Consider the following 19,857-nt stretch of genomic DNA (forward strand, 5'->3'; position numbering starts at 1 on the left):
CACCTTTGCCTTTTGATGACACAGCTTCTGAATGAATATTAATTAGCAATCCAGGTTAATTATTGCAGGCTTATATTTTAAATAAGAGTAGGCTTCGCAATCAGAAAACTTGAATTTCTATGAAAATATCCAACTCCTGTATTTATATGTAAATGACACATGGCTGCTCTTGGCATGTTATCTTGCAGGTTAAACCTTTTGGCAGGTTGTTGCCACCTTGTCAGTCAGTTTTAAGAAAAGACTTGGGCTGGGTGCAGTGGCTCACGCCTGTAGTCCTAGCACTTTGGGAGGCCGAGGCGGGTGGATCACCTGAGGTCAGGAGTTCGAGACCAGCCTGACCAATATGATGAAACTCCATCTCTACTAAAAATACAAAAATTAGCCGGGCGAGGTGGCGCATGCTTGTAATCCCTGCTACTCAGGAGGCTGAGACGGGAGAATCGCTTGAACCCGGGAGGCAGAGGTGGCAGTGAGCTGAGATAGCGCCATTGCACTCCAGCCTGGGCAGCAAGAGCGAAACTGTCTCAAAAAAAGTAAAGAAAAAAGAAAAGACAAGACTTGACTGGGTGTAGTGGTTCACACCTATAAATCCTAGCACTTTGGGAGGCCAGGGTGGGAGGATTGCTTGAGCCCAGTTCAAGACCCCGTATCTACACAGAAAAAAAGAACAGGCCTGGTGCCTGCTGTCTGAGCTATTCAGGAGGCTGATGGGGGAGAATTGCTTGAGCCCAGGAGGTCAAGGCTGCAGTGAGCTGTGATTGCATCACTGCACTCCAGCCTGGGTGACAGAGGAAGGCACTGTCTCTAAAAAAATAAAATAAAAACAAAAGACCTCAGAACTTTCCTTAAGGATGTTGGTACAGTTTCCTGTCTTAGAAATATGTTTGTTACTATGTTAGGAAGTGTAAAGCTGCCTTTACTTCTGAATGATTTAGTGACAAAACAATCCTTTTACCCCCAGAGTGTATGCACGGTTCTTGGTCTCCTGCTAACTTCCGAGAACTTACCCCAGGATGCAAGATACTCTGACCAGATGCCCTCTTTTCCTCTTAGAATATATTCGTGCTCAGACGGAGTAGATCCTTTTTAATGTGGGATATTTCTTTTTGATGACATAGTATTGTAGCATTTTGATTGTAGCATTTTGGCCATTGACAGAAGGAATGCTTTCTATAACACATACCCCTGATCTTTTTAGCTCCAAGGCATGTTTAAAAATAGAGGGATTTCTTCATTCCCTGTTTGGCTCACTATTCTTAGTTTTATCCTTGTGTAAATGAGTTCCATGCTGCTAAAACTTCTTTTGTTGTGGGAGTGTGACAGATGTAATAGTAGTCTTTCAAGGCGCTGGGATCAGTAAAAACATCTCTCGACTTAGAACATTTTGTAATTTCTTTAAAAAAATTAGTAATTTTACTGCCTAGTATTTGCATCATTTAGAATATGACAAATAGTCTTTTTGCAAACTCTTTTTCATTTTGGGATTCAGTTTAATTGCTATTAAGGCATTTTGTTCAATAGTAGATTTATAAATCAACTTTGTGTGGCAGTACCATGCAAACAGTTGTACTGAGAGAATAGTCAAATCCCTGGGAGGGAAGCGGCAGATGTGTCGGCGTCCGCTGCCTGGCAGCTGGTGCCTTCATAGGCCCTGGTGTCCTTACATATGTGTGGAAATACAACACACACAGCTATGTGCACAGATCATAAAAGTACAACTCAGTGTATTTCTGCAAAATAAACACATGTAGGTAGTCCACTGCCAAGATCCTGAAACAGCCCTGTGAGTTTTGGCAGCAATTTGAAGACGTGTTGTGATTATAGAAATTACGAAAACAGGAGAAATGTGTATCTTCAAATTAGGGAGCTTGTGTATATGAGATACTTGAATCATGCAGTGGTGTCAAAGTTTCTGAGATGGTCAGGCTGCTTCATCCTTTGTTTGGACTTCTCATCTCATGAAGCCGGCGCTTCTCACCTGGACAGCTGCAGTCACTCCTCACTGGTGTCCCCAGCCCACCCTTCCTTTCTAACACAGTGGCCAGAGGATCCCTTCGAGAAGGCCAAGTCAGAACCTGCCACTCCTGTGCTCAACATCACAATCAGCCTGAGTCCTGGCAGGGCCCTAGCCCTTCACAGTCTGGCACCTGTCCTCTCTGACTCTGTTGGCCGCTGGCCCTCCCCTGGCACACTGCTCCAGCCCCAGTGGGCTCTTGACCCTTGACCATTCCAGCATCACCTTACCACAGGGCTCTCTGCCTCAACTGCTCCTGGCATGTCCCTTTCCCAGAAGTGTTTGAGGCTTGTTCTCTTACCTTTCTCAGTCTCAGCCTCACCTTCTCAGTGAGTCCTATCTATCCACATCTATCTCCTCACTTCTGGCTTGCCTCAGACCCTTTACGTGTAGCAGTTAGCACCTTCTAACAATGTTAGGTATTTGTTAGATTTAGGGTTGGTCTCCCTGGACTAGAATGCAAGCTCCATCAAAGCTGGGGTTTGGTTTTGTTCATTGATGTATCCCAATGTCTTCCTGCCAGGTAGGTGCTCCATAAATGTCTCCAGTATAAAAGAATATATCACATATGGTGGTAATCACTGCAGATTGTCATGGCTCTTAGTGTGCACTCTGCTAACACTTCAGTTTACTCATTAATTCCTGTTAGCCCTATACCTGTCTTACCCAGTTACTGTTTTCCCCATTTTACAAATGAGGAAACTGAGGCACAAAGCGGTTTAAGTAATTTATCTCCAAGATTACTGAACTAAAAAGTGGTAGAACCAGGATTTGGACCCAGGCAGTCTGGCTTCGGAGGCTAAACTCAAGAGGAAATACTTTGTATTTGGCACTGTTATTTCATTTAAAAAGATAAACAAGAAAGAAATGATTTAAAACACCCAGCTCTTTCAGCCATCTGAAAGGCTTTTCAGAATTGTTTGTTTAGTTTAGTTTAGTTTAGTTTGTTTTTTTAGAGACAGGGTCTTGCTCTGTCACCCAGGCTTGAGTGCAGTGAAACAGTAATAGCTCACTGCAGCCTCGAACTTCTGGGCTCAAGTGATCCTCCTGCCTTAGCCTCCCAAGTAGCTGGGACTACAGACACGCGCCCTCACACCCAGCTAACTTTTAGTATTTATTCGTAGAGATAGGGTCTTGCTGTGTTGGTGAGGCTATTTCAGATATCTTTAAGACTGTCCCCCCATCACAGGCCCATCACATTTGCCCTCTAGGAGGGCTGAAGTGTCTTGGTAAATCAGATGAGCACTGGGGGCCCTCCACAGGTTTGCTGCCCAGAGCTGCCTTGGATCTCTGCTCCCCACATCCGGTGCCTTGCTCCTCAGTCACCCCAGCTGTGGCTCGAGTGGGCCCAGTGGTGGCTTGAGCTGCAGCTCCAGAAGGTACAAGTCATAAACCTTGGTGGCATCCATGGTGCTGATTTTCAGGCAAGAAGAATGCTATAGAGCTGTGGGGCAGCCTCCACCTGGATTTCACAAGATGCTGTGGACAGCCTGGGGCCAGGCAGGGACTCGTCACAGCAGCAGAGCCTGTACTCGGGCAATGACAAGCAGAAATTCGGAGTTGAACCTGCTGCAGAGAAGCCCCACCAAGGGCATTGCCTGGTAGAGTCATGGGAGTGGCCTGAGAGCCTCGAACCGTGGAGCTGCCAGCTTATAGCATCAGCCTGGGAGAGCTATGGGCAGGAGACTCCAACCCCTGACAGCTGCTGGGTGGACTGAGCCCAGCAAAGCCATCGGGTGGGGCTGCCTGAGGCCCTGGGGACCCAACCCTGTTCCACGGTGCCCAGAGGGTTAGGACCTGAAGTCAAAGGAGATGATTCTCCAGAGAGGCTTGATAGTTAATATTGTCTGCCCTGGTCTTGAACTTACCTGGGACCTCTTGCTGCTTCTTGCCTATTTCTCCCTTTTGGAAAGGGATTTTTTTTTCTTTTTTCTTTTTTCTGAGACGAAGTTTCGCTCTTGTTGCCCAGGCTAGAGTGCAATGGCATGATATCTGCTCACTGCAACCCCTGCCCCGCTGGGTTCAAGCAATTCTCCTGCCTCAACCTCTTGAGTAGCTGGAATTACAGGCATGCACCACCACACCTGGTGAATTTTTTGTATTTTTAGTAGAGACTGGGTTTCTCCATGTTGGTCAGGCTGGTCTCGAACTTTTGACCTCAGGTGATCTGCCTGCCTTGGCCTCCCTAAGTGCTGGGATAATCTCTGTTCTTTATAAATTGCCCCATCTCAGGTATTCTGTTAGAGCAGCACAGAATGGTTTCACAGAGGACTTTAAGGCTTGAAAAGTGCAGGGAGGAGACTGGAGAAAGAAACAGTGAGGCAGTGTGCTGGCGTTCATTAGTATGAGATGGAAGAGGTTGGGGGAATGGTATCTTAGAAGCCGAGATCATAGAGGTAGGCTGGGGCCAGATTATGGGGGACTTTGAAGTGGGACTTTGGGATTCTATTCTAACTACTTAAAGTCTGCATAACAGCTCTTTGAAATAGATGTCGTTGTTGGCTCCTTTTTACAAATGAGAAAACTGAGACAAAGAGGTTAAATAACTTGCCAGAGATAACACATGTAAAAATGGAGCTGAGACTCAAACCCAGTCAGGTGATCTCGTGGCCTTGTCTGCTTTACTGTGCCCTTTCATTCTACAGCTGGTATGAATTGTTTGTATCTTTAGAGCAGAATGTTTTTTTCCATTTAGATATTTCATTCTCTTTGAGTAGCATAACAGTGTGGTCAGTGTATGATCTGAGTTTTGTCATTCGAAGCTGCCCCTAAAGCTCTTGGTGCCTCATTTCCCTTATCTGTACAGTGGATTGGTAGTATCTACCTTGGGGGTCGTTAAGAGTGCAAATTAAGATGTGTGACAAAATGGATGCATAGACGTAATTAATATTTTGTGGCACATAGTGCTATGTAAAGTGTTTACTACCGTTATCATCATAATCATTATTATTATGATCATTGCAGTACTTGAATTTTAGTGTATTCAGAATTGCTCCTGTTACCTTCATGTTTAAGTATAATTCCTAAACTTTTTATCATAAAATGTTAGTATTAAAAAAAATTAATAGGACACCAGTCATAACTCACAGGTTAAATAAACAACAACATCTCTCTTGCAGAGGAATTAAAACAATTATTTTGTTTTTCACATAGCATGTCAGAACCATGATAAGAAAAATAATTACTTATACTAAAAGCAAAACATTACAGATGTCAACGTAAAACAAGACCCATTATGTGAGTCCACTGTCAGGGGCCGGACCACGTAGTGCAGGAGCAACTTGTTTAGTTGTGGACAGCGCCTGTTTCTCACCAGATGGCAGGCTGGGCGTTCCTGCATCAAGTGCTTTCAAGAGACTTTCTAGTTCTGGTACCAGAGCTTGTAGGTCTCTTTTCCCTTTTTTTCCTTTTCTTTCCTTTTTCTTAATTGGAGTGCTCAGACATCTGCAGAAGTGGAGAGAATAATATGAACTGAATGCAGGCAGCATCATGAACTTGAACAATTACCCATCCCCACATTCCACTGCTGTGTTGTTTTGGTTTTTTGAGGTGGAGTTTCGTTCTTGTCACCCAGGCTGGAGTGCAGTGGCGCGATCTCGGCTCATTGCAACCTCTGCCTCCAGGGTTCAAGTGATTCTCCTGCCTCAGCTTTCCGAGTAGCTGGAACTACAGGCACGCACTCCCACGCTCGGCTAATTTTTTGTATTTTTTAGTAGAGACAGGCTTTCACCATGTTGGCCAGGCTGGTCTTGAAACTCCTGACCTCTGGTAATCCACCCCCCTTGGCCTCCCAAAGTGCTGGGATTACAGGCATGAGCCACCACATCCGGCCTGGACTGCTGTTTTTAAATCTTTTCCTCCCGCTATGCACATGACTGTTTTAACTTTTATATATGTGTGTATATATTTACTGTATTTGCTAGAGTATTTTAAAGCAAATTGTAGATAATGTATCGCCTTGCCCCAAATACTTCAGCATGCATCTCTAACATCATTCCATTTTCCCACCTGACACAATTAGTAATAATGTCTTGATTCCTACAGACAGTATTTTTTATTGCTATTTATTTTTTGCTCTCCTTTGATTTTTTTCACCTTTTTAAAATTGCTATTTATTTCAGACATCATTTCGTAAAGTTAGAAAATTAAATACAACTATAAGTAGCTATATATTTTACGGAGCAAAATTCTGATACTGTTTTCCTTTGGGGGAATTTATGAACTATTTTATTTAGTTAACACCATCCCATGAAATATAATTTGGGAAATACTGGAACACTATAGAAAAACCAGAAGCCTGAAATCTTTCTGGCTGGGATAACATTGAAAGTTATGTTTTGTTGAGTTTATGAGAATAAGAAAAAACACAATGCAGCATTCTTGCTGCTGTTCTGAGCTTTTGGATCCCAGTCTTGTTTGGAATTAGGCACATGGAGTATGCTGACTGTCAGTCGGGCTCTGTTGTCATTAGGATTTGGGTTTGAGTGGCAGGAACATGTGACCGCTGTGCAAGGGGTTATTTTTGTTCTCTGGGTGTTGGCTTCTCCTCAGAAATTATAGCAAGTTAGTGTTAGTGTGAGGTGCGTCTGTGGAGGCTCGGGATCGGCACGCGTGTTGTATGCTTGTGAGCTCTCAAACATGGGCTGTTGCTTCAGCAAAGAACTAAGTAGTGACAATGACAGTGAAAAAACTGGCCTGTTACAAAAATCTGTGGAGGAGAAGGAACCAGAAAACAAGATAAGTAAAACTTTATCTTCATTATTTGATACCCCTGAAGGTGAGGAGGTTCACATTATTGGCAATGGAACCAGCAGCGCAGCTGGCATTGGCGCACGGACAAGGATTTTCTCAGGGTCTGGGCACAAACAGGGTCATAGACCCAAGCATTTGTTGAACCCTTTTTCCTCTTTTATATATACATTCTTAACAAGGTATGATAACTTGGATGAGAGTGACAAGAATTTAGATATTGTTGTTAATGAGCAGAATTCTGAGGGGGTCTGTGATCTACCATGTGTGGGTAACAGCAGCCGACAAGGTTGTTATGAAGATGAGGAGCCTTTCTCATGTGTGCCCCTGCCTTCTGACCGAGGCCTGCAGGAGGAAACCTATGTGAGTGGCAATCTGCACTGTAACCCAGCTACTTGTAAAAACTCTTTAGTAGAGAAAGAAATGGTGGTCAGCGTTCACCTCAGTAGCAGTGATGAGAGTAAGTCTTTTGACCTATCCGATCGGAAGAAGAAAGATGGAAACTCTATTAGTATTGATCATCAGCAATGTCAGGATTCAAGAGAGTGCGAGTTTCACAGCATTTGTGTTGCCGACTCTGCCTGCCCGAGCGTGGCAGAGGAGCTGGGCACCTGGGCAGACAGAGTAGCTACAAGACAAGAGTGTTGCTCTGCTGTGCCTTCGGCCCTGCGTGCTGTGTCAGGGGCCGGTGAGCCAGAGCCACGGCAGGAAGAGCTCTCACCATGGGACACGCTGGGTCCAGGTGAAAGGACAGGGGAATGCAGTGGGAAAACCAAGCCTTGCCCTGAGCCTGTGGCGTTCGGCCACGCACCTTGTGAAGCAAACGCTGGTAACACGCAGGTGAAGGCTTTACAGGCCGAAGCTTGCACTGAATTCCGTAAAAATTATGCAGAAAGTAGTGCACTACATGATATTGACTTACTCCCTGAATTAAATAACAACATGGACAGTGACTCACTAAGACATGCGTGTGTCCTTCTGGGAGAAAGTGAGAGCCATAACTCAGGAGTAGGAACTGAGATGGATCATCCACCTGGTAGCTTCCTTCCTGACACTGCACATCCACCTGGTAGCTTCCTTGGTGACACTGCACACCCACCTGGTAGCTTCCTTATTGACACCGCACACCCACCTGGTAGCTTCCGTACTGACACCGCACACCCACCTGTTACCTTCTGTACTGACACCACACGTCCACCTGGTAGCTTCCGTACTGACACCACACATCCACCTGGTAACTTCTGTACTGATACTGCACATCCACCTGGTGGTTTCCGTACTGACGCTGCATATGTTGCAGGGTGTAATGACCCGGAGGGGTTGACAGTTATTGTCGACCAGAGTTTACATTCTAAAAAGGAGAGACAAAGTCACTCTATTACACCAGTAAGCGACAATGATGATTTCCACTTGGATGTTAGCAAATCAGATAGTATCCTACCTGTTGGTCCAGATAGACTTGATTTAAGTCCCAAGAGGCCTATCACTGCAGTGAGATTTGGAAGTGGGTATCTCTCAGGTCATGCTAATTCAAGAGAAGCAGCCCCAAGCCAGCTTGATGACTGCTGGGAGCTGAAACCTGTTCCCGGGCTAGTCAGGAAGACGCAGCGCAGAGGGGACTGCAGCCTGGAGGCCAGAAGTTCCCTGCCGCCAGACAGAAGAGAGGTGTCTCTGCAATCTGAAAATAGTGCCTTTTACCAAGAAGAGGACAGAATTGGCGTTTTGAAGGCTGAGGGTCATGGTGTAAGGGTTTTTGAATCGAAATCTTGGTGTCACGCAGATGAGGCTGCAACACAGACCTGTGACCAAACTTGTATGGAGCATTTGGTGGACATGGAGGGGGTGGTGCAGAGGACAGACGGCCTAAAGCCTAGCATAGCACAAGGAGTGCCGCCCAATGGCAAGTCTCCCAGTCACTCCACATCTCTTCACAGTAACTGTATTTCCTCCATATTTATTTTCACCTGCACAGAGGAAGAAGAGAGGGAAACAAGCCCAGGTGACAAAATAGAGGGTGAAATATGTGTGAAGAGTTCATTCAGTGTGTCACAAGACCAGCTGAGTGACCCTCAAAGGTTAGAAAGTGGTGAAAAAGAATCACTGCAAGCAAAGTATAGAGAGGCAACTGAAGATGACATAGAGATTGTCAAGTCAGATGCTAAAACAACCTGTGAGTGGGAAACAGGCACACAAAGATATGAGGCAGTGCCACGTCAGGATATACTCTCCTGCATTAGTTCTAGTACAACGGAGAACGCTGATTTTGAAACTGATCAAATAGAAAAAAATTATGAAACACACCAAGTATACAACTGCAAATATAATGGTCTTAATGTTATACCACCGTTAAGTCAGAGTTTTAATCCAGTTATACAGAAGTCAGAAATAGTAGAGAATTCTGTTAGTAGTGGTAAAAGCGCAAAATGGAAGGGAATTTACTGTGAATCAATTGAAGACGCTCCTGGTATCTTTGGTACTAATACATCAGGGTTGAGTACACCAAAACTAATACATAAAGAAGAGGAAGAGAGACTTTATTTGGAGAAAGATAGTATTGACCCCAAAATTATTGACTGCCTGGGTCCGTATGGGACAAGTGAACGTGCACACTGTTTCAAAGAAGGAAACACCAAGTCCACTCTTAAACAGTCTACTTTAAATGGTGAAATGGGTTTTATGGGAAATGCTAAGGTGAGTTTTGAGAAAATAGAGTCACGGGACACCTCCAGTGGGCATTTCTTTTTGGTTGGTGTTGATCCCGCCCTAGTGGACAGATACATAGCTGCCCCCTGCAATGCGGCCCAGGGGATTCCCACTGTCCCCGTGGACAACAAAGACACTGTCGTACCAAGTAGTGGCCACATTTCCTCACTCACAGAAGGTGTCCTAAATAGATCTGAACATCCCTCAAAAGTGGATTGGCAGAGTTTCCCAGATGGAGTCTCCTGTTTTTTGAGTGAATTTTCTTATTACCCAATGGGAGCGTTAGGAAATCCAGTATTTTCTGAAAGACTGGCCAGTGGTTGTGGTGGATATCAAGTGCGCTATCTCTGGACTAATACAGTCCCAAAAGGTGCACTAGAAGGTGAAACAGTATTTAGTGAGGATCTACACCATAAGCCACAGGGCTTGGAAATTGCTTCGTTTTCAGAAAACACTCCTCAGCTACCGGTGTCAGAGGACGGTGTTATTTGGGGATGGCATGATAGAGATGGACAGTTCGTAAGTATGTTTTCTCTGTTTTACTGTTGTGCTGCAGTATGCTAGGCTATACATTTTAATTTTTTAATTATTTTTATTTATTTTTTGAGACAGAGTCTGACTCTGTCATCCAGGTCGAGTGGTGCGATCTCGGCTCACTACAGCCTCCACCTCCCAAGTTCAAGTGATTGCCGGGTTCAAGTAATTTTCGTGACTCAACCTCCTGAGTAATTGGGATTACAGGCATGTGCTACTACGCCTGGCTAATTTTTGTATTTTTAAAGATGAGATTTCGCCATGTTGGCCAGGCTGGTTTTGAACTCCTGACCTCAGGAGATCCACCCACCTCAGCCTCCCAAAGTGCTGACATTACAGGCATGAGCCACCAGGCCAGCCCATTTTAATTGTTTTTAACTTAAAATTAATAAAGATTTATTCTGAACAGTGGGTAGTTGTTTGAATGCTTATGTATGGCTGTGAATTACTCTAACATTAATGATTTCCAAATTGGAGAATATGAATTCTTGTTTGGTGTACTTAAGCCAGAGTTTGTGTGCAAACTCTTGTTAGCACTAAAGCATGCCCTGCTAGTTGTCCTACGCAGCTCTGTGTTGACTTTTTTCTGTCTGTGAATTTTGCCAACTCTTCTGTCTTCTTGGCCGCAGTGCGGTCAGAGCCCTTTGAGGGCATCTTATCTCGTGGGCAGTGTAGTTGATTCAGTAAGCCTGTGAGCCCATTGAAGGTGTAAGTCACACTGCAAAAGACAAACTTATCTAAAAATCTGTGCTTCCTGGTATCTTTGTATGTGGCTGAGACAGGTAGAATTTGCTGCTTTTAACTGGCTATAAAATCTTGGTTCTGTCTTCTTGCAGTTAGAATCGTTGTGGAGTTCTTTCTTTTTCAGAACCCCAAGATGGGACTGCCCCTCTGGTTTGGAAGAAGCTTAGCAAATGATTCTATGGGCAGCTAATTTGAGCATCTTTCCAGAAATTCTGTAATAAATGGCAACATTCAACAACAGGAAATTAGTTTTGCTCACAAAACAGACATTTATTGAAGCAGTGTGATTGAAAGCACATACTCAGAGTAGCAAGATCTCATTATTCAGCTAGTGGTTTATTTGTGATTTTTGTGGGCAATGAAGCAAGAAAAAGTATTGATATTAAGGAGATAAAGATGGCTCAAATGTCAACACTTACTGTACGGAAATAAACAAGTAGAAATCCCCTTCTATAACGTAAGGATGATCCATCAACCTCTTTTACTTCCTTGCCCACATTGGGAGTTTTTCTGGAGAGAGTTATGTTCACATTCATTAGTTTTGCTCCTTAAATGGTTGTGGAGGCAAAACAGTATAAAACTACATCTTTAAGATAATCTGCAGTTAATCCTTTACAGAAGTGACGTAATTTTCAGTTGGTTACCAGTGTCACTGCCTCAGATGTCAACACAGAGCATAAATGATGCCTGAGTGAGAGGTGTGCTTCCAGTTTTAAATTAGCTTTTCCATTATGAGGTATTCCCAAACAGTATTCTAATATGAGGCGTTACCACATTTAACGATGGTGCCTTGCCTTTCAGAACCTCAGTTTTCAAAGTGCTGTTACAGGTGTCTTTTTTATAGCAAATCTTAATATAACAACTGTTACTCCATTTCACAAATGAAGAACTGGAGGTAGAGCCTTGTATGGTTCTGGAGTCAGCAAATTGCCCTGAATTACTAAACTTTTTAGTGCGTCTCTAGGAGTGGTTGGGGCTTGCATGGAATGTTTCTTTCCCCGTCTCTCACCTGCTTTTGATGCCTCACTGGCCAGTCCCCCTTCTCTAGCATTAGTCACTCCGGTTCCTACTCAGTAACTTGTCGGAGAGACTGCTGTGTCTCATGTCCATAGTATACAAACTTATTAATTGATATGTTATTTTTCAAAGTGGAGCCTAGTGTTTCTCACAGGGTGGGTGGGGTAGAGGGTTTGTTTAAGCACCTGAACTCAGGCATGTTCACTTTGGAATGTGGCTAAGGTCCGCTTACCTGTGGTTTTAATAACCATTGCTTGGCCGTACGTTTTTAATGGAAAAAATAAGACTTAGAGTCAAGCAGACGACACTGGAGTTTATTTATTTATTTATTTATTTAGAGGATGGAGTCTTGCTGTGTCACCCAGGCTGGAGTGCAGTGGTGCCATCTCAGCTCACTGCAACCTCTGCCTCCTGAGTTCAAATGATTCTCCTGCCTCAGCCTCCTGAGTAGCTGGGATTACAGGTGTGTGTCACCACACCCAGCTAATTTTGTATTTTTAGTAGAGATGGGGTTTCACCATGTTGGCCAGCCTGGCCTTGAACTCCTGACCTCAAGTGATCTGCCCATCTTAGCCTCCCAACATGCTGGGATTACAGGCATGAGCCACCACACCCAGCCCGACACTGGAGTTCTTGATAACCATTTAGAGTTCCATATGACTGCAAGAGAATAGCCATATTTTATAGAAGTAGTAGGAGATTCAGATCTTTGTTTAATACAAACTATTTCTCTTATAAATTATAAGTTAATGAACTCTTGATGAATGTTGTGTTTTGCTGAACACAATTGCTTAGAATCTAACTTTCTAATTAACCATCGTTTTTATGGGCAAGTTACTTAACCTTTCTCTGCCTTGGTTTTTTCATTCGTGAAATGAGTCCAGTTAATAACTGCCTCCAAGACTTGTTCTGATTCAGTACAAGGAAGTGCGTAGAATGTGCTCAGCACATGGTAGATCCTTGAATGTCATTAAAAGTTAAAAGACGTCTTCATTCTTTCATTCCTGGTCACATCTCTTCAGTCACAGGATTGATTGAACATTTCCTAACTGCATACACTTGATTTGGACTTCTTCACTAAGAGGTAATGTTTAGTTAAGGGTAGAGTCCTAGTCATTTGTGGCATAAAACCTCGCAGAAGTTGTCAAATAGAGGAAAATGTAAATTTATGTTATTTATTAAACATTGATTCATTCCTCATTTATCTTGAGCACCTCCCTACTAAATTCAGGACTGTGCTGGCTATCAGCAGTACTACAGTGAGCGGAATGCCCATGGTGACTGCCACCCTGGAATGGGAGGTGCATGAGGGCCATGGGGGCCCCAACAGTCATGCTGTCACTGCTTTCAAAGTGCTGTTGGTCTGTATTAATAAACTACAAAATGTATTTTGGTACTGAAGGACAGTCAACTGCAAAAGGTACTAATAATAGAGAAGGTTACTATTAGTTAGTGTTGGGAATTTAAAGCACGTGTGGTATGTGCATGAGCTGAGGGGAGTGGATGGAATGGAACCAAGGCCGGAAAACTGGATTGTGTGGTAGTGGTGGTGAAAAAGAAACTGGGTCTAATTAGGAAAGGCGATGTATGGAAGTATTAGAGTAGGAAAGAGAATAGAGAAATGAATTGACAAAGACAACAGAACAGGTGGAAAGGTGTAAATGCTGCCAGAGCCAGTGTTGTGGGTGACCTGTGGCTGTCTCCTGTCCCCTCATGTAGCTCCATGAGCTCTTGTCTGTTTCCTTCACCATCACACCTGCCAGCTCAGCGCCGTGCCTGGCACAAGCATGCTGGTGAACATGTCGGAGGCACTTGTTGGACAGATGGGTTAATGAGAGAGAAGAGAGCAAGTAACACTGTGCAGAAGCAGAGGCCAAAAATGAAATTTAGATGTAATGCAAGAGGGAAAATTGAAGAATTGGTGTTTCTTGATTATAATATTCTTGAAGGAACCCAATTATTTGCCCTGTCACCAGTACTTAAAAAAAAAGGAAAAAGAATTCCAGATAGATCCTCATTGAAACATTTGGTTTTATGGGCATGATGCCCATTGGTGGTCCAGTGACTGGAGGAGCAGGAAGGAACAAAGTGTATACCATAAGTTTAACCACATCAGCCGCCTTCTCTCAGTTTCAGAAATAGTTTTATGTTTTTTCCTACCAGCCTCATCACCTGAGCCAATGTGGATTTATTCTGTCTTTTAAAACTTTTAATGTACCCGTTGTTTTTTTGACGGCCCATGGTGGTGCTTCCCAGCCCTTCTCCTGTGTTCTGGGCCACAGAAATGGATGTGTCTATGCTGCATGCTGGGGTAGTGCAGTGTAACTGCTCCCAGCTTGCAGCCTGGGTCCAAGGGGCACCGGGTACCAGGGACCTGTCCCTTCCTCCAGAAACTTTGACTTCCTGCACTGTGGTGTGAAGGTGGGTGGTACATTTGAAAAGGCAAATAATGTGTAAGTTTGTTGAAGGATTGTGTGTTTGGACATTTGACTTTTCTTTAGACTTTGGGGAGTGCTTCAAGGTGTGTAAGCGTAAGAAAGGCTTGTATCAGAAAAAGCAGGGAGTAGGGGGTGTCCACATGGTGGGGGACTGTTGTGGGTTTATACCCTATGTCAAGAGGGACCACCAGTCCCCGGTCTCTTGGCAGGATGTTCTGGACAGACGGAGGGGAAGAGCAGAAGTGCCAGTGTGCCTGGAGACAGCAAGGAGGTCAGTGTGCTTGGAAGTGGACGAGGCCAGGGAGCGGTGAGCACAGGAGGCTCTGTGACTGCAGTGGGAACTTCGTCTTTTACTCCACATGAGCCAAGCTGAGGCAGGAGGGTTTTGAGTAGAGGACTGCCCTGTTGGACTAATTGAGCACGCGTGACTGTCATGGTGCCCGATGAGCTTGGTATGTGCCAGGCATCGTGTTGATGGCGGGAGTTGTTCTGTCTTCCAGGTGAGGTTTAGCCCATGTTCACAGCTGTCCATGGCAGCTTTGGCCTCAGCCCCAGTGATCTGAGAGCCCATTGTCCAGAACACTGGACTAGCAGCCTCATGGTCACCTGTGGATTCTCTTTCAAGGTGATACTGAAGCTCTATTGGGAATGGGAACAGGTAGTTCTGTGAAAAATGTGAGATATTTAATCTTCTTCCTCAAAGGATGCCTGAGCTTTCTTATCCTATAGTATCCCTGACAGACCTATTAGAACACTTTAGTTCTTAGGAGCAATTTTCATTTTCTACACCTTTTGTTTATGTGACTTTTTAAAGCTTGCTTTCTTTCTTTTGTTTTAGAGATGGAGTTCTGCTCTGTTGCCCAGGTTGGAGTGCAATGGTGCGATCTCAGCTCCCTGTAACCCCCGCCTCCTGAGTTCAAGTGATTCTCTTGCCTCAGCCTTTCAAGTAGCTGGGATTACAGGCGTGCGCCACCACTGCTGGCTAATTTTGTATTTTTAGTAGAGCCATGTTGCCCAGGCTGGTCATGAACTCCTGGCCTCAGGTGATTCGCCCGCCTTGGCCTCCCAAAGTGCTGGATTTACAGGCGTGAGCCATCGTGCACTGCTGACTTTTTTAAGCTTTCTATTTAGAATTTTATTCATCTACATTGTATTCAAGTTTGTAAAACCCTGAATTGTGATTTTATTAGGAGTCTAGGAAGTTACCAGCTATTCCTCAGGTATAGTTTGTGAAACACTGAATCTTTTGGTGGCAGGCCTATCCTTCCCCAACTCTACAAGCCTTGGTCTTGGGAGAAGGAACTTAACTTGGGGGGAATTTGATGGAATCCTGACTGCATTTTCTTTTTTTTTAAATTTTGAACCTGGTTTCATCCCAAAGGTGTGTGTAAATATATAGGCTGAGCCTTTGGAGCCTGTATCAGATGTCTCTGAACTCTGCATTAAGGAGTACAGTTGTATTTGGTTGACATTTGGATACAAATGTCTATCTCCTATTTCTTCCTAGGTACCAGCAACTAAGGTTTCAGAGCTGAACCCTAATGCAGAAGTGTGGGGGGCTCCTGTGTTACATCTGGAAGCAAGCAGTGCTGCTGACGGTGTGAGTGCCGCATGGGAGGAGGCGGTTGGCCACCACGCAGACCGTGGCCCCCAGGGTGAGTTGAGCATGGCTGGGGTGTGCAGCCCCCGGCTTTCAGGCCTGTGCTTTTGTTGCCATTTTAATCTGTCTTTAAGATGTTGTTGTTCATTCACAACTGTGTCATGGTACGTGGCAGTGCTTGAGAGCCCAGAGGTCTTTTACAATTCAGTTAAAGAAGTTGAGTGACTGCAAGTGTAAGCTTTGTTCCAAGAGAAAGTTGTGCTTCTAACCCTGCCTTGGGGTAAACTCCTGACTGTAGGATCGGATGCCAGTGGCGATGGTGACCAGAGCCATGAGAACGCAGCCTTGCCAGACCCGCAGGAGTTGGACCCAGCAGACATGAATGCGCTCGCTCTGGGTCCCTCGGAATATGACTCTCTGCCTGAAAACAGCGAGACAGGTAAACATATCTTATGGGTTCATTTTCCCAGGGAATATGGTCTGCTTTATGTATTTTTTTTATTTAGGATATTAACAGTCTCTGAACAACGTGTCTTTCTTTGCCTCCTTTTAATTCTACTTTAAACTCACTCTTACGTGGATGCAGAGAAGATGAGGGGCCTTGTTTAGGGAGGGTGCCATGGAGCATGTACAGTCTCAAAAGATGAAACCTGGGCTGGGCACGGTGGCTCACGCCTGTCATCCCAGCACTTTGGGAGGCTGAGGCGGGCGGATCACTAAAAAATTTTTTTAGTGGAGATGGGGTTTCACCATGTGAGCCAAGATGGTCTCGATCTACTGACATCATGATCTGCCCGCCTCGGCCTCCCATGTTTTCATTTTTATTACCACAGTTGTTCTTAACCAGTCCCTGTCCCCTCCCCCACCCCACTTGCCATGGACATTTCGTTATCCCAGTGACCAGGGAATGCACTGGGCAGGGCCGGAGAGGCCAGACTTCAATGCTGTAAGGCACAGCCATGCAGAATGATTTCGCTGGCTTAAGACTGTCAAAATCAGAAACTGTCACTTAAGAGGGAAAATGTGTTATGTAGATGTTCTGTGACAGTTTTTTGTATTTTTGTTTTTTTTTTAAACTTCAGTGGAGCTTATTGCTTTAAATAACAATTGTTTGGTAAAATGAATGAAGTATTTATAAAGGCACAAAAATTAAGCCATGTTTGTTTCTTGTAAATACAAATTTGCCATCTTGAATTTGCTTAAAGTGAATTTCCTGTCTATATGAGCAGTTTTCTAAATCTGAGGAAGTGCCAGTGTTCAGCAGTTAATTTGATTATATCCCCCTTGTTAATTTACCAATGACTGGTGAGCGACTTGGGAATGGCAGGACATTGGGATAAATTGCAGTCATGTTAGAGTCCATTGAATTTAAGATGGCAAAGGAAAGGAATCCTCATCATTAAAACAGATTTTTACAAAAGATAAAAGGGCATTATACATTGAGGGAGTGAGAATCCTAATGGCAGAAAGTAAAAGGGGTTCCAAATAAACAATTTAAGTTTCAGAGTAAATTGAAATGACCTGATCTTGAACTGGGGTCAGAATTTATACAGAAGATGGAAGATAGATAGGAGGTAGATAGATGCGAAGATCTGTCTTGAGGATGGAAGATGGGTAATGTTATCAACAGTGAAATAAGGTGTGAAAATCTGCCTGAAGATGGCAGATAAATAATGTTACCAAAAGTGAAATAACATATTAAAATCTATCTGAAGATAGGAGATAGGGAACATTATCAAAAGTGAAATAACAGCACGTTAAAGTACATTCTGGAAAGTTTAATTTCAAAAGAAGGTGATTCTTTTTAAAAGGGGTATTTAAAACTATTTTCAAAAGAAGAAAAAGAATACCTTCTGCTCTGTCTTCCTCCTTCATCTCCCTCCCCCAGCTCCTTCCCTCACTCCTATAAAGCATTAGTGAGGCATAACCGATGTACAATAAGCATCATATAGTTCAGGTATGCCCCAGATTTTCCATAGCTTAAGGAGAATTGAGGAAATAATTATGAATTTGTTACCTCTTTCATTCCTCTTTGCTGTGTCCACCCAGTTTGATAAGTTGTTCTGTGCCTGTAGAATCCTTATCACAACCAAGATCACGCACATCCCAGTCACCGGGAAGAGTTTCCCGTGCCCTCTCCTTTCTCCAGGGAACCAGTGGTCTGTTTTCTGTCACTGTATGTCAGTTTGCATTTTGTAGGTTTTTTTTGTCTTAAAAAAAAAAAAAAAAATCGAACTCCTGGGCTCCAGAGATCCTCCAGCGTCAGCCCCACAAGTTGCTGGACAACAGACGTGTGATAGAATTTGACAGTGTGTACTGTTTTTGTCTGACTTAAGTTACTGTTTTTGAGATTGATTCATGTTGTAACATGAATTAATCATTTATTTTTATTGCTGAGAAGTATTCATGATATATCCCAGTTTGTTTTTCCACTCCCCTATTCATGGGTTTTGGGATTGTTTTCAAAATGTGGCTTTACCAATAAACAAAGTATTTATAAAAGTGAACTTTTGTCAGCAAGATTTCATATAAACTTATGTTTTCATTTCTCTTGGGTAAAATACCTTGGAATGGAGTAGCTGGATCATCTCGTAGGCATGTTTATCCTTTTAAGAAATGGTAAAGCAGCCGGGCGCGGTGGCTCACGCCTGTAATCCCAGCACTTTGGGAGGCCGAGACGGGCGGATCACGAGGTCAGGAGATCAAGACCATCCTGGCTAACACGGTGAAGCCCCGTCTCTACTAAAAAAAATACAAAAAACTAGCCGGGCGAGGTGGCGGCACCTGTAGTCCCAGCTACCCGGGAGGCTGAGGCAGGAGAATGGCGTGAACCCGGGAGGTGGAGCTTGCAGTGAGCTGAGATCCGGCCACTGCACTCCAGCCTGGGCGACAGAGCGAGACTCTGTCTCAAAAAAAAAAAAAAAAGAAATGGTAAAGCAGTTTTCCAAAGTGGTGGTACCATTTTCTATTCTCAACCAGTGGTGGATTAAAGCACCACATCCTTATGACCCTTATATTTCCCTAAGGACTAATATCAAACATCTTTTTAAAAAAAGACTATTTTTTTAAGAGCACTTTTCAGGTTCACAGCAAATTTGAGTGGAAGGCATAGAGATCTCCCATATGCTCCCCTCCTCCCGCCCCCACCGTGCATGGCCGCCTCCGCTGTCCACATTCCCTCACCAGAGGGCGCCTGTGTTATCACTGATGATCCTGTACTGGCCTATCGCTATCACCTGCAGTCTTGGTGGTGTATGTTCTGTGGGTTTGGAGAAATGTATAATGACATGTGCCCTCCGTTGTAGCATCAGAGAGAGTAGCTTCCCCGCCCTAAAAGTCATCTGTGTTCTGCCTACTCACCCCTCCCTCCCCCAACCCTGGCAACCATTGGTTTTTTCACTGTCTCCATAGTTTCACCTTTTTCAGAATGTCATAGGGCTGGAATCCTACAGGATGTCACCTTCTCAGATTGGTTTCTTTCATTTAGTAACATACATTTAAGCTTCCTCCACGTCTTCATGGCTTGATAACTCATTTCTTTTTAGCACTGAATAACATTCCATTGTCTGGACATACTATAAATTACTTATTCACCTACTGAAGGACATCTTGGTTGTTTCCAGATTTTGGCAGTTACAAATAAAGATGCTATTAACATTCATGTGCAGGTTTTTGTATGAACGGAAGTTTTTAACTCCTTTGCGTAAATATCCAGGAGTGTGATTGCTGGATCATACGGTCAGAGTATGTTTAGTTCTGTAGAAAGCTGCCGAACTGTCTTCCAGAAGTAGAATATCTGGATCATATGGTAATTCCTATGTTTAACTTTTTTTTTTTTTTTTTTTTTTTTTGGAGACGGGGTCTCGCTCTTTCGCCCGGGCGGGGGTGCAGTGGCGCCATCTTGGCTCACTACAAGCTCCGCCTCCCGGGTTTATGCCATTCTCCTGCCTCAGCCTCCGGAGTAGCTGGGACTACAGGTGCCCGCCATCTCGCCCGGCTAGTTTTTTGTATTTTTAGTAGAGACGGGGTTTCACCGTGTAGACCATCCTGGTCTACAC

The 19,857-nt window shown here is 44.0% G+C and overlaps 1 protein-coding gene across 3 annotated transcripts in view; it reads left to right on the forward strand.

The window, feature by feature from the left end:
* LARP4B (La ribonucleoprotein 4B) overlaps positions 1-19,857 on the forward strand; it is a 124,486-nt gene that overhangs the window by 52,911 nt on the left and 51,718 nt on the right. For all 3 annotated transcript variants that reach the window (XM_023192442.1, XM_023192443.2, XM_026454785.1), the window contains 2 exons: positions 15,707-15,854; positions 16,098-16,238. In XM_023192442.1, coding sequence (XP_023048210.1) covers positions 15,707-15,854; positions 16,098-16,238 — 289 coding nt within the window. The remainder of the gene's footprint in view (positions 1-15,706; positions 15,855-16,097; positions 16,239-19,857) is intronic.

Source organism: Piliocolobus tephrosceles, chromosome 9 (genome assembly GCF_002776525.5).
Source record: "Piliocolobus tephrosceles isolate RC106 chromosome 9, ASM277652v3, whole genome shotgun sequence".
NCBI classification, from domain to species: Eukaryota; Metazoa; Chordata; class Mammalia; order Primates; family Cercopithecidae; genus Piliocolobus; species Piliocolobus tephrosceles.